Here is a 14,371-nt window from a genome sequence, read left to right as displayed (position 1 = left end):
AAAGTCGGTGACAGCCACCTACCCGAGCAGCATCCAGGGATGGGATCTGGTGCCCCCAGCCCTTGCTTCCCCCAGTAACCCTTAAGGGTGTAACACTGTCAACTGGAAACGCACTGTCCCACCTTGCTGGCACCTGCTTTGGCTCCGCTCTTGGGCCAATCTCGCTAGTTACAGGTTTCAGAGGCAAAGATGATGATCTCTCCCCAACGTGCACCTTGTCTGTATTTTCCAGGTTCTCTGAGAGCAGCCAGCGGAGATGAGACGGATGAAGGATAGCGATGCAATACCTCTGCCTTCCACTTTTTTATCTGTTTATGTGTGTATATAGATCGCATATTCTTAATGTACAGTATAATATTTATGTTTGGAATTATTTATTTTGATTTAATATTTTTGTACGTAAAATCATTATATTAAGGCTGCTTTTACTATTTTTATTTTTTATTGTTAAATCCTGCAGTCAAACCACTGCATTTTGCGTACTCTACATTATATGTAGCATTATGACAAGTGATACTTTATTGTCACTGTATTCAGTTGTTTACTTTCAATCAGTAATTTTCCTTCAGTTATGGGCTGCTTTGGCCCTCTACGGTGCTACACAATCTGCATAGGGGTATTTTTGGCATTTCAATCTGTCTTTATGTAAGGAAAATACACAAGATGTGCTTAAATTTTATTTTTAGGGATTAGGCCAACAGCACTCAAGGAAAACATGACAATGAATACAGTGCTAGTTGCATTAGCAATCTTTATCTTTTAGGTATGTTTTGAATTTCACATGACCTCTGTGGCCAGTGCTAAAAGCGCTGGTTTGGTGCTAACGTGATATTTATTAATGCTCTGTAGTTTTAGTTAATCCAGTGCCTTTATCAGTGAAAAAGGGAAGAAAGCAGAAAAATTGTCAGGTGATTCAAATAAATGAAGATCTACCCCAGGTTTAGGAAAATTCCTCTGTGGGTGGATCTTCAGCTCGAGCCCCTTTTTCACAGGGCTCTGAAGTGAACTTGCTTTTTAAAAAAAAAACGTATCTTTGTCTCCTAATTGCATGTGCCGCTGTGCTTCCTGGCTCCATCTGGGAGCGGGGTATTAACTCATCCCAGACAGGCTGATCGGGCCATATGTTTCCCTGGGCTGCGCGCTGAGATGCGATGCAGTTTCTTACGGACGTTGTCACAAAACCCTGACCTGAAGCTGAAAGCATCCCTGCCCTGTTACCTCCCCATGGGGCTGGTGAGGACCACAGGGCCCGCAGCAGGGGATGGGGGACAGCAAGTACAGCCAAGCCGCCCCTTCCTCTTGGCTGGGGGACTCCACTGCAGGCACCTGCAGCGTTTCCCCAGCTTCCTACTCACTCACAGACCATCTGCAAAAGGGAGGCTTCAGTGCCAGCTCTGCCTTGTTTCAACAAGATCACTCTGTACTTACAGATAACTCTGTCCCCCCCCCTTTCAAAAACAAGCTGCTTTACACCTACTTCTGTATTGCTTCAGATCTTCCTGGTAAGGCATCTGTGCTCCTTGCCTATCCGCCATCCCATGTACAACCAGACCTTTAGCATTGGCTTATTTATATATATATATATATAAAAAAATTGAGGAGACATCTCCCATAGGCGCTGAATGCGGCTGTGTGATGGCTCCCGCCTGTACATAGCCTGCCGCTTGTGGCATGACACGTTTTTGCAGAGCTTCGTAGCACGTTGAACGGGGGTGATGTGACCAGATTATTTTTGTAGTCTATGACTATGTCCCTTATCTCTTTCTCCACAATTTTACTTAGTGATAGGAAGATGCTGCCCCTTCACCTTATATGTCGGGGTAGCCAGGAGCACAAAGTACAAGGAAAGGAAGCTTTTCAGCACAAAATTGCCAGCAGTTTGGAAAACCAGAGAGGCTTATCTGCTACTTCAGATAACTTTGAATTTTGGATGCAAACGGTTCACAAACACGCAACCTCAGGATCTTGTGTGAGTCTTTTGCAGAGCTCCCCAAAGGATGTGTAATCAGTCTGTTACTCAACAGTCAGATCAATCGTGATGAATGATCCGACCCCTGGATTCATAACCCATGTGCGTGCTGGGCTGTGTCCAGCCTTCAGAGCGAAAGCTGTCAGCCTGGCAGTCAGGGATCCACTGGTCCACGTCAGCTGGGAGGCACCTCGCAGGCGAAAGCAGGGCTGTGTTACAGTCCAGCAGCCACAGAACTGCTGCTCTACACGTGTTCCCTGTGTGCCTCTGCTGCTCTTACTAATATTCAGACTTACAAGGAGAGAATGAGACTCTTACCTGTAATCTGGGGGGGTTGGGCTTAATAGCGCATCAGTAGATGTGATCATATCTTAGAAAGGCTGATTTTTCACCTGTGTTGTATGTCTATGCATAGATTCTACCTTTCTGAGAAAAATGCCAAAAATACCATTTCAAAGGTGAAAGAAAAGGGAAAAAGGGAAAGGGGAAAAGGGAAAGAGAAAGAAGAAAAAGGGAAAGGGGGAAGGAGTAGTAATGGAATAGTGATTTTTTTTTTTAATGATAATTACTTATGTAAACTTCTGTAGGGGAAAAGGGAAAATTGCACTATGAACTTGAGAAAGAAACAGTGGTGCTTAGAAAGTACAGGCTTATTATATTTTCTTTAATGAAGTGAATGGCTATTTATAAAAAGAAATATTATTTTGACCTGTACACATTCATTTCTACCGTATAGTTTCATAGCAGCTATTAACAGAGCAAGAGAAACCTAAAAAAAAAACAACCAAAACTAAATAAACTAGAAGGGAAAAAAAAAAAAGATAGATCACTGATCCTGTGGTTCATTAATGAGCTTCATTAAATAGGAGCAGACTTTGAGGACCAGAGACATCAGACAATCCTTGTTCAGGAAACAGCTCTGGGGGTTGTATATCAATGCCATTATTTTTCTACAAACTGGGGGTTTTTTTGGAAGCACTTTCCTGTACAGTGTTTCTTTTCTTTCTGCTTATACTCAAAAGGAAATGAAAAGACTCATAAGACATGTCTGTATGGTCTTTCTGCATTTGCCATCATATTTCAATACCTGTGTGCTATTATAGAGGCAAAATACTTTGTACACAAGGGAATAATACATTGAATGGTAAACATTCCTTTCTGTGCTGGTGTTTATTTCCAAGATTTGGGTTCCTTGCTTGGTTGTCCCACGCAAAAAGAATAAGGGAGGGTAATAAGGTTGTTTATATATATATGGAGCCCTGTCCCAAGCCCACGTTGGAGTCTGTGGACCAGGAACTACCTTGGAGAATACCCACAGCCGTCCACTCATGCCCTGCTGGTCAGATAGACTGGTAGTCCCCAATTTCTGTCCAGGAGAGGAGCACCCTGAGGTACAAAACATACACGAGCACATCTCAGCTGTGCTTTGTGCACTACGTGGATGTGCCTGGTGACAGGCTGATGCTGCCATCCATGCACCCAGGGCATCCCCTGCCATGGGACGATAAGGGAACACAACGGTTCATTTTGCAAATGTTTTTGAAGGGTGAGCTGGGATACCAGACCTGGTCCACACTGCTAGCAGTGCTATTTAAAGAAATGTGCAAAAAAAATACCAACTTTTCTAAGTCTGAAAAAAAAGTATCAAATATACAAAAAAAATCAGGTAGAAGAAATCTGGGTTAAAAGGAAGCGAATGTGGGAACCAGCTCCCAGGAGGGCACCCAAGTGACAGACTGCAGCCAAAGTCTTGTATCACCTCTGCCCCAGAGGCCGCAGGTAAGAGCAAAGAAGCTGCGTTTTTCTGTCCTCGCTTGTATGTTCCTTATGCTTTGTCACAGAAAATGCAGCATATCTCTTAGTGCTGGCAGCTCCAGCCTTTTTCAGCTTCTGGTTTTCAAGTCCCAAAGGAGAGAGACAGCACAAGAAAGGTACCTTAAAATTCTGTCAGATGCAGAAAACGGAACATGCAGTATTTCAAAAGCATGATTCGTAGTTTAAATGACCAATATGTTAAAGGTATCTTTCTTTCCTATAATTTTTCTTTAATGAATAATTATAAAAATTCTAAACATGAGATGCAGTTGGAATTAAGCCAACCGTGGGTCTCTGCACAGCCACTGAATCATATCTAACCTTCCAGCCCTGCAAAATGAAAGAGTCATTTTAACACTTTTGATGCTTAGGTCCAGTTATTCTATGAAAATTACAGCACTCTTCTGCAGCCTCGTTGTACAGCTGATGAGGACTAATTGCTTCAGAGGTGATTGCCTCATCTCTTCAGTGTCCTCTTCTGCCCCAATAATGTGCATTTTTTCCTCTATAGAAAAATAAAATGCATTTTTTGGAGGCTGTTGGAAACGCACATCTCAAGGAGATAGTGTTAAATCAGGACATTTGCTAGACATCCTTCTCCTGCATAGGCATGCCTTGGAAACCGGGGAAATGCCTTGAAAAATGAGGAGAGGCAGAAAAGACCAAGGAGGGAAGTCTGGGCTTGAAAGACTATTTTCCACTGGGACACTTCTGAATGTGGTCTAGTAGGTCTTTCCAGCATGACTCTTCTTCCCAGACAGACAGCTGAGGGCTGGCTTAGAGAAAGCATTTGTGCTGGGGGAAGGGCACTGAGGTGACGCTGTTCTCCCATCCACCCGGCAAAGGCACAGACTGTAGAGGAATGAAGGCAGTGGGCTGATTAGCATTGATAACATGCAGCTGTGGCCGTGCCTCGAAGGCAGTGGGTTGATTGACATGGGTGATGTACAGCTGTAGCTCGTTCAGCTAAGTAGTTAAATAGCCCTGAGGATTGTGGGAGGGGGGCTGGATGGAGGAGTAGTGTGGTCTGGCCTCTGGAGGAAGGTGAAACAGCAAGGACAGTAGAATCTGACTGACAGTAGCGCCTTGTTGCAGCCTGATGGCTTGCTGGTGCTGCAGCAACCGGTGTTCAGCCCAACCCGGGAGTCGTTAGCTGAAGCAGCCCAGCCCACACGGTAAGCTCTCCCATCACCTGAACTCTTCAAATCAAGAACTCTTCAAATCAAGCCTTTTTAAGGAATACAGTTAAGTTCATCCAGCAGCCACTAACCTTAGTAGCTGTTGGTCATTTGGTGGGAAGGGATGAGTCCCTTTGCTGTACAAGTTCCCGAAGGCAGCTCTCCAGTTTACACCGTGCTGGAGGCGGGAGCCGATGGCCAAGAGTGGTGCCTGTCCATCTCACTGCAGTGTTTTCCAAGATTTTTGCCTGTGCTGGAGTAATCCAGGCAATTGGAATTGTAGCCTTCCAGAAGCAGATTTAATTGACAAGTTTCTGACCTCTCTTTGCAATAGTGAGATGATGAATGCTAAGAAGTTATTTTTGGCCTTCACAGAAGAGTCTGAGTTTCCACTTCAAAGCTGGAATAATTTTTCAGCTATTTTATATTACCAAACATAAGGCACAGTTTTTGAAAATCAAACCAAAGAAGAGAGAATAGTGTTTTGACCTAACCCATATGGTTTTTATACTTTATTTCCTGGGTGGGTTTTTTGTTTGTTTGTTCCAATTAAAAAAAAAAAACCAACACAAAAAAACCCCAAACAACAAAACCAACAAACCTGTGAAATTTTCCATGAAATGACTGCTGCCTCTCTCTAGTTATAAATATTACTTCTGAAGTGTTTGGAGACATGAGCTGTTGACTGTAAGTACGGGGAGATCTGATGTAGGTACCATTTTAAGCCGAGGGAAGGTAGAAGTATGTTTCTCCATTGTGAAGCTGATTCAGGTCCTTCAGGGCAGGGGCTGGCTATAAAGTGCAGAGGCTGAAGCCATGCACGTCAATCCTATTCCACCAGGAAAACATCAGTTCTGCTGGGAGCATAAAAGTCCAAATTGTTTCCAAGTTATGTCTCCATGCGGGTGTGGGCACGTGCCTGGCTTTAATGCTCCTGCTCAATCCGAGCTGCCAGCAGTGATATCAAGCTGCAGCTACTTAAACATTTGTTGGTAGTCAATGTCTCCATCTCTGAGAAGACAGGATGAGGAGAAGAGACGGAAGTCTGGAGTAATCTCTGAATACAAACCTCTTTGTATGCAGGGCAGAGGGTGCAGGGGGAGGCAAGGCTCTGTGTATTTTCTCTCTTAAAATCATTACTTGGCTCCATTCATATGCTTATAAATTCTTCATCCTTCTTTCATCTGTGACTACATTTCAGATGAGCAATTAAATTAATCAGGTCTTTGCTGCATTGTCCTTTACTAATCCATCCTCACTGGCTTGCTGACCTTTCTCTTTGAAGCTATTCACTGCTTACTGCCTGCCATCCCCCAAACCACGCAGAAAGGAGTATTTGCTGTGAAATGCTTTAATTGCTCCCACTCACAGTAGCAGGGAAGCGGGAATGGCTCCCTGCAAACTGACTGGGAAGAACAAATGTGTCCAAGTTGGCTGCTCTAACGAGCAAATACGAGCGGGGGCTTATTTGCTCCCATGCCTCTGTAATTCCCCTGGCAGGTGTGAGTGAAGCCACCCGCACCAGAGGATGTGAGCAGGTACCTGATGCTGCCAGGGGCTGGAGCTCTGGCCTCATACATGGCTTGGGCTCCCGGGATGAAGTTGTCTCGGGTTTGACTAGCCCTGAGGAGCAGGGGCCAGATGTGTGGTGGTGGGAGCATGCAGCTGTGCACTTGCCCCTGAGGCTGACACCTTGCCGGAGCTTAGCTGGAACAAACACGTACCCACTGGCGGCAACCTAGCCCTGCTTGAGAAAATGCAGCTACGGATAGAACACACCCGCATTAGCTGAACCGGCAAATAACTGAGCTCTGAAATAATAAACCGCATATGGCGTGGGCCAGGCTGCGCAGAGGTTTGCTCCCTGGCAGCGGCAGGGAATGGCATGGTGGGGCAGGGAAAGCCTTGCCTCGTCAGGGCAGAAGCCGGTGGCCTTTTCTCCCCGTCTCACTGCGGCTCAGCTGCTGAAGGTCTTTGCTGCCTTCCTCTCTCCTTCACTGCTCTCTCCCTGGGGCATCCCTGGGCGGACCAGGTCTTTTCAAATCCGAGTGTCTCGGGACAATCTGGATGAGCGGCACAGACGACCTAAGGAAATCGCAGCCAAGGGCACTACAGCAGACTGCCCTGCTGGCTCTTGCTGGAGCTGCTGTCCCATCCAGGCGAGGCAAATGGAGAGGCGATGCCCTGCAAATGCATTTCTTTTAGAGATATTGCTAAATTCTGCTGACTGAATTGTGTAAAGTGGGGTGTCCTCAAGTCCTTCCAGTGGCTCTTGTCAACAGCTCTATAGATACAGCTTCATCCCACTCCATGTGGGAAATGGAGCGGGTGCGCCTTGTGCTGGTGTGTAGCTCACTTGGGATAACCCCTGAGGGCTGCCTGCCCGAGGTGCATGGGACAATCAGGTTATATCCTGCTCTTCAGCATCTTTCCTGCACGTTGTGCAAGTGCTATGTGAAGCTTTCCAGATATGACTTGCTTTTGGGTTTCACTAATGGCATTTTCCCATTTGATCATTTCCAGAGCCTAAATGTACGGAAGCATTCAGCCTGGGAGTATCGGAAGCTTTGGAGAGCAGGTAGGTCCTGGGCTGTTTGCCTTGTCCAAAGAAACTATCTCCAGCAGGTAACACCAGCATAAATATAAGACCTGACAACACCGGTGGCCAGAAGAGACCATTTCTGGCATCTCAGGGACCATAGACATAGTTTTCTGAATTTTCCCTTAGCCCAGCTACCTAACTTCTGTCTGATTTGAGTGATTGCCCTGCCACAGCCACCAGCACCCTGGTTTTGTCAGATATCTCACTCCCCTATTTATCAGCAGGTCTCCATCTTGTGAAACACTAAGAAGTCACCTATTTTCTTTTTAACTGATGAGAAGAGATAATAAAGCAGCTTTAAAAAAAAATAAAAAATAAAAGGACTTTTCTACCTGTGGGATGGCAAAAGCATGATTAATGTGAGGGACTGAACAGTATCTGTGATGCTTGCAGTGCTGTTGCAAGGGAAGGGCAGGATGGCTTTGCTCCCAGAAGCTCACCACCTGCCTCGGCTGCTGACACTTGCTTCTCTGTGAGTTAACCCAGATAGGTTTGGTTTTTCCCATCTTCAGGAACGGTCCTGAGAAGTAAAAGTAGCATGGAAGGAGTGTGAATTGACAGCGTAAAGCAAATAATTCTGCTGGACCACAAGAGAGCTCGAGGGAGTGGGGGGCGGAGGGTAGTAGAAAATTACTTGTTGCTATAGCGCGAGGAGGTTTTGTGCAAATTGGCAGAGCCCCACTTGATTGCTTTGTTTAGCCTCAAATTGAAAAGCATTAAGGAACTGCATGAACCAGGGCCATCTACCACCCGCCTCGCCTCCGAGAGAGGCGAGGTAGAGCTGTGCCTGGGGATGCTTGAGCCTGACAGCAAAGAAAGGCAGCTCTGGGAAAAGCTGCAGAGCTGTTGCTTTGGGGAGTAACAGCCTGCAAAGGGTGAGGAAGGGGCTGGGAGAGGGGCCGGAGGGAAGGGAGCGGGGCGGCAGCCGGGATGCACTCAGCACCCGCCACAGCCCGTGCCCCAGCACCGACACTTTGTTGTGCCAAAACCAGAGGTTGGGGGAGCCCGGGGTCCCCCCAGCACCCCAGCAGTGCTCAGCCTGGCTGGTTTGAGAGGGGCAGGGCCCTTTTTTTGGGGGGGGTAAGCTTTATGTATCCATTTGGCTCCGTGTTTCATAGCAGGTGCTCCTCTCCACGGAGTGGGACTGGGCTGCAAGTTTTTATTGGTGTGGACTCCAACTCCCAAATGCTATTTACAGGGAAATTGAAGACTGCCTTCAAAATTAACAATAGATGGCTATAAATCTTACTCAGTTACCTAGCAACTAACACAATAAAATCCTAAGGTTAAAAGGAGAAGGGTTATTTGGAGATACCTTGGGGAGAACATAATGGCCATTTGCATTCCTGGGTGGGAGAACAAAAAAAAAATTCCTGGGATATTTACAAATTAGTGTATTGATGAAGGAAAAAAGGTGAAATTACTCAGTACGGTTTTAATCTAAATACCTCAGAACTTGACAAATCTAACAAAAAAATAGTAGTCAAATGGCTGTGATAAAGAGCACTTGGAAACTGTATGGTGATCTGCAGAAATGATGGAAGGGGTTTGTTAAGTTGCTAAGCCCACTCTGTAACTGTTTCTGACATCTGAAGTGTGTGTACTGCAGAGTAACAGTGTAATAAATGCTCAGAGTGAATTTGACCAGTGTGTGCCTGATGGAATATGCCCTAGAAAAACCTACGCAGTGCAAAAAAAATTTAAAACTGAAGTAACATAGCATGATTCATCCCAGCCTGGGTTCCTGTTTTGCACGGCACAGATTGAAATTCCATATCCCCACCTCAAACTGGGGCTTATGCTCAGCCTTGTCTGCCTGCAGTAATTGCAAATCTCGAAGCCAGAATAAGCGGAAACACTGAATTGTCTCCCTTCAAAAAGACCCTTGTGGGGGCACGTTTACCCAGAAAGAAGGAGGCTTGGTGGAAGAACCATACAGTAAAATAGGTGCCTGGTCCCTAGCATGCTCCTTCAGCAGCTGTGGCACTTACAGGCATTTTTTTAAGCCCTCTTTTTTTGTTGTTGAAGGGTCTCGGACAATAACTGCCTAATAACAGCCAGACGCTTACAAACTTTGGTATACCAGATGGTGACAGGATTCACGCTGAGTTGTAATTCACCTGTGTAGCCCACTGGCAGGAGGAACCAAAAGTGGATTTCGCTCAGTCTGTTACAGCTAAATTCACCTCGACATCACAGAGGAGAGAAGTGTATGGGTCTGGCAGACAAAATGAGAGCTGCTTTCTGCCTTATCCAGTGTTTTCTGTTGATGGTACTGCTGCCCGGTGCTGGTGGTCAGAGCTGGACCGTAGGAGGCACAGGGATGTTAGAACCGATGGAGGGATGCTAAGAGCTTTCTGCAGGTTATTTTGGAGGCAATTTCATAACATGAGGCACGGTTTGCAGGACAGAAGAGCTGGGGACACTTTCCTGGAAAGACTAGCAAATTTTCCTGGCTCCATTCACAGAAGTGTTGTATCTGCCAGCTAACTCCCATCCAGAAGTGCTGGCCCACAGCTGGCGGCAGAGACTCCATGGTCTCTGTTGTCATAAGTTGTCCCCGTATTTCCCATCCCCTGGTTGCAGCTACTGCTGTGAACATGCAGCTCCTCTTCCTGGGTGCTAAGAACTGCCCACTGGGCTCGGACACAAGTGACTTCACCACTGCTATTGCTCAAGCTGATGTCCCAAAGGGAATGGAGGTCACCAGGAGAGCAGAGCCCTAATGGCGTTGCCTTTCTTCCATGTGGGGCACGCTACAAGGTGAGGCTTGGCAGAGCTGTGAGGTCGGGCAGGTTCCCTGGCACCAGGCAGGCAGAACAGCTCTGCAGCAACATAGAATCACAGGATCATTCAGGTTGGAAAAGACCTTTAAAATCACTAAATCCGACTGTTCACCCAACACTGCCAAGCCCACCATTAAACCATGTCCCTAAGTGCCACATCTACATGTCTTTTAAACACCTCCAGGGAACATGACATGGGTTTCTTCTTTCCACCTTCTGCTACCAGAAGCTGAAGTCACTTGAAGAAGAGCATTTATCTGGCCAGGAGGCACAGCTCAATGTGCATGTCAGACTAAGATGCTTTGCAGGGCTTGTGACCAGACCCGCTGAGCCACAAGGGCTGACGCCGCCTGGGTATGCTGTGGCCGCTGCAGCACCTGCCCTACAGCCAGGGCTACTTTCCTGCATGGATGTCAGCCCCTGCACCACCCACGCTGTGGCTGAAAGCTAACGCAGGAGCTGCGTTTTACTTTTTCCTGAGCTCTTTGATTTTAATCATAATTATTTCTGTAGTATCAAGCACAACAGGGAGCAGGAAAGGAAGAGCATCCCTGCCGTCTCCCTCCTCTCTCTCAGCCATCCATAACTTCAAAAGGGAAAGGGGTCCACTCACAGTGCATGAATGGAGCCAACTAGGTTTTAAACTGGTGTTGTCGTGAGGAGGGCTGGAAGAAGTTTCATCTCTAGGCAGGTTTGGTTGAAATAGAAATGGGAGGGGAAGATGACGTACAGAACAATTTAAGTGACAGCAGAAACAATAATTTGTCAGACAAACTGTCTGGCATATATTATCCATGTGTGTCTGTTTCTGAGCCTATTTGACAGCAGTATCTGACACCCCCCACCTCCAAGCCGAGTCTGTCTCCTCTCAAGAGGAAGATCTACATATTTGTTAAAACAAAAATACAATACCCCCTTTTGACAGCACCTCTTGTGGTAGCACAGGTAGGGCTGGAACTCTGTTGCTGTCCCCTGCCTGCCCAGCCATGCCAGGATGTGTGCATCACCCCCTTTGAACATGGTGAGAACAAGGGAGTGGGAGTTTATTTCCTGAGAGATCTTTACTCTTGGCAGCTTTTCTGGGGGAGGAAAGAGAAGAGGAACGTTCAGGCCAGTGAGATAATGTCTCCCCTCCCTTTCCCAAATACATCCCAGAGATGATGTTCTGGCTTGGCTGTTTCCTTATGTAGATGCAGCATCTGAGCGTCCCTAAAATGTGGATCGAGTCCTGCTGACTAGCCCTTCATTCGTCCTGGATGTCTTGGGCCAGAGGGAAACCGCTGTCCCTATGAGATATTCGGAAGCCTAAGAGTCATGAAGGACCTGACTTTGTTGGGGTCTTTGGTATCTGATTATTTTTACAGCTTTGGCTGCAAGTGATTTCCCCAGCCCCCCCCAACCCCCCCTCCAAGCACACCAGGGCAGAAGCAGTGAGCGCCCCTCTTATCTGCATCTTCTGCACTCCCAGGCTGAGCCCTCATCTCCCCGCTCCTTTCGAACATGCTGGTGCAAGTACTGACAATGCTCAGAGCCTTCCCTGCCTGTTGCCTGTGTATCGAGGAGTCCCCCACCAGCACCTGCAGCATCTACTGGAATAAAGCTGGAGGATACAAGCCGTGCAGGGTGGCAGGCAAGTTTGGTGGCCCCATGGACAGCGAGGGATAGAGGGAGGGGACCACTGTGCCTTGTTTTAAGAACCAGTTTAGGACCTGCCTCTTCATCAGAAGACTGGAGCTGTGATTCAGCACAGCCACACCTCCAAGGAATTCACCCTCCAACTTTGACTTACTTTTGCTGTTTTAAACTTATAGCAGATGTCCTCACCAGCCCTGTTATTGAGGGCACACAGCATTTCTTGCAACAGCAAAGCAATTAAAAAGGATTTGCAGGTCACCTTTAAAGCATTTCCCACAGCACGTTGAATCTTGTTATAAGTCCTGTATCCAATAATGTTTTTATTTCAGCAGTTTTAATTGGAGTTTTAAATATTCTGAATCTTATGCAAGACACCCAAAGTGCTGGAGATTTTCAGGCCCTCTCTTGCACGAGGCTTGTTTCCTGAAATCCTGCTGACCTTCAGCAGAGGTAACAGTAACTCAGCACCCCTGATACTTCTGGATCCAACATCAGATACAGCTTGCAGGTAGGGAGGTTTTAAGATGAGGTCAAACCCCAGTTTGCAACCAGTTGCCCACCATGTGACAAAACGTGTGTGTATTTGAAGAGATCAGATTGCCTCCTCCCTCCAGAGTTTATACCATATTCATGCACCACTGTAAGAGCTGGAAACTGGGAGAGAAACAGAGGAGGAAAATAATGAGGAAACATAGGAGAAGGGAGCAACGCAGGGAAGCTGGAGGGTTTGGGAAGGGTAGCAACCACAGAAAAACAGAGCAGGGAGGGATGGCAGTATTTTCTCACTGGCATGAAGAAAGCCTGTGAAAAGAAAAGTTTCTCCATGATAAAATTCCCTGGGTTTGGTGTGGTAGGTTTTTTTTAATTATTATTTTTGTTGTTGGTGGTTTTTTTGGGGTTTTGGGGTTTTTTTGTTTGCATTGTTTTTTGTTTTTGTTGTTTGTTTTTGTTGTTGGTGTTTTTTTTTTTTTTAAGAAAGCCTAACATTTATGGGAGGAAAGACTGAAAATCTCCTTGAAACTTTTTGCAACCACACAGCTCCGACTTATTTCAGTCTCCTAGAGAGGAAGACACAAGTGAAAAATTGACAAAAATGAGAAATGATTAAACAAAAAAAAAAATATTATCAAAGCGTTACAGTTTTAAGCAGCTCTGAGGCAGCAAGGCAGAGGAACAAAGGGGCAGGGAAGGAGGGGAAGGAGATGACAGGCTCTGCGAACAACCACAACCACGGGGTGAAGCTGTGAAATGCTAATGGCGAAGCTGCTCCATCCCCACTGGGGACAAGTTTCCGAGGACCCCTGTGCTTCGCGAGGCGTGTCTGCTGCTCCCCCTTCTCTCCGTGTTTCATTTTGCTCTGCCTCGCACCAGATGTGCTGTTTGATTGCAACCCCCCAGGGGTACGGGCTGGTTGTTGGCTGCGGGGATCCCTTTATAGTACATCGTATACATGACAAGAGCTGGCTGGTGCGTGGGCTGCCCCTCGCCCCCCCGGCTCCCTGCCCCACAGGCCCACCATTAGCTCTGGGAGGACCCTGAGCTCCGCGTGTGTAACAGGTGCTTTGCATCCCAACCCGGCATCTAGGCTGCAGGTAGGGTTTGCATCCCTGCGTTTCTCCTGCTCATGTTGGTGGACTAAATCCGTTCTCTACGAGGAGAGGACCAGGAGCCCAGCCTGTTTGCGTATGCAGCGCAGCTGCAAGGTGCTCAGAGGTGTAGCTGCAGCGCCTGCCCCTTCAGCACTGCAGAAGCCTCCCCCGCTCTTCGGGACGCCCGGTTTATGAACACCCGGGCTCTGGAGCGTAAGGGGCGCCCTGCGGTGCTGGCCGAGCGCGGCGGGGCCGCAGCCAGCGCCAGGAGGGGCGGCGGAGGGTCGTTAACTCTGAAGCGGAGTGACGGCAGCGGGCGCGGGCGGGGGGCGGCCGGGCTCTCCCGGGGCGGTGCCTGCCGGGCGGGGGGCGGGGTGAGGGGCGGGGGCGGCGCGCGGAGGGGCGGCCGCCGGGGGGGGCGGGCCGGGGCGGCCGCTGCCGCGCACTCGGGCTGGGCTGCGCTGGGCTCCGCGGAGCGCGGCGCTGCCATGTTCGGCCGTGGCTCCCGCAAGCGGCTCTCCGGCCGGTCGGTGAGTGCCGGGGCCGGGGGGATCGTCTCCCTTCGCCCCCCGCCCCGCCCCGCGACAACCTGTGGCTCCGTCCCGCCGCCCGCTCCGGCGGCGCCCCCGGCGCTGTGCGTGCGTCCCCCCCCGCCGCCGCCCGGTGCCCCTTTCCCGGGGGCGCCCCCGGCTCCAGCCCCGCCGCGCTCCCTCCCCTGCCCCTCCTCCCAGCCGTGCGGTGCCCCCTTTCCCCACGGGTACCCCCTCTCCCCGGGCGGGCCCCCCGCCGCTGGGTGC

General features: G+C 48.4%; 2 protein-coding genes across 4 annotated transcripts in view; both read left to right on the top strand.

The window, feature by feature from the left end:
- The window catches only part of ADAMTS9 (ADAM metallopeptidase with thrombospondin type 1 motif 9), an 86,180-nt gene extending 83,057 nt beyond the window's left edge, over nt 1-3,123 (top strand). For all 3 annotated transcript variants that reach the window (XM_037383189.1, XM_037383190.1, XM_037383192.1), the window contains one exon: nt 233-3,123. The gene's annotated coding sequence lies outside the window, so the exon portion shown is untranslated. The remainder of the gene's footprint in view (nt 1-232) is intronic.
- Nucleotides 3,124-14,015: 10,892 nt separating this feature from the next.
- PRICKLE2 (prickle planar cell polarity protein 2) overlaps nt 14,016-14,371 on the top strand; it is a 108,988-nt gene continuing 108,632 nt past the window's right edge. The window contains exon 1 of the mRNA XM_037386674.1: nt 14,016-14,104. Within this exon, the coding sequence (XP_037242571.1) occupies nt 14,063-14,104 (42 nt within the window). The 5' untranslated portion in view covers nt 14,016-14,062. The remainder of the gene's footprint in view (nt 14,105-14,371) is intronic.

Source organism: Falco rusticolus, chromosome 4 (genome assembly GCF_015220075.1).
Source record: "Falco rusticolus isolate bFalRus1 chromosome 4, bFalRus1.pri, whole genome shotgun sequence".
Classification (NCBI taxonomy): Eukaryota; Metazoa; Chordata; class Aves; order Falconiformes; family Falconidae; genus Falco; species Falco rusticolus.
This window is presented reverse-complemented; position numbering and strand designations above follow the sequence as displayed.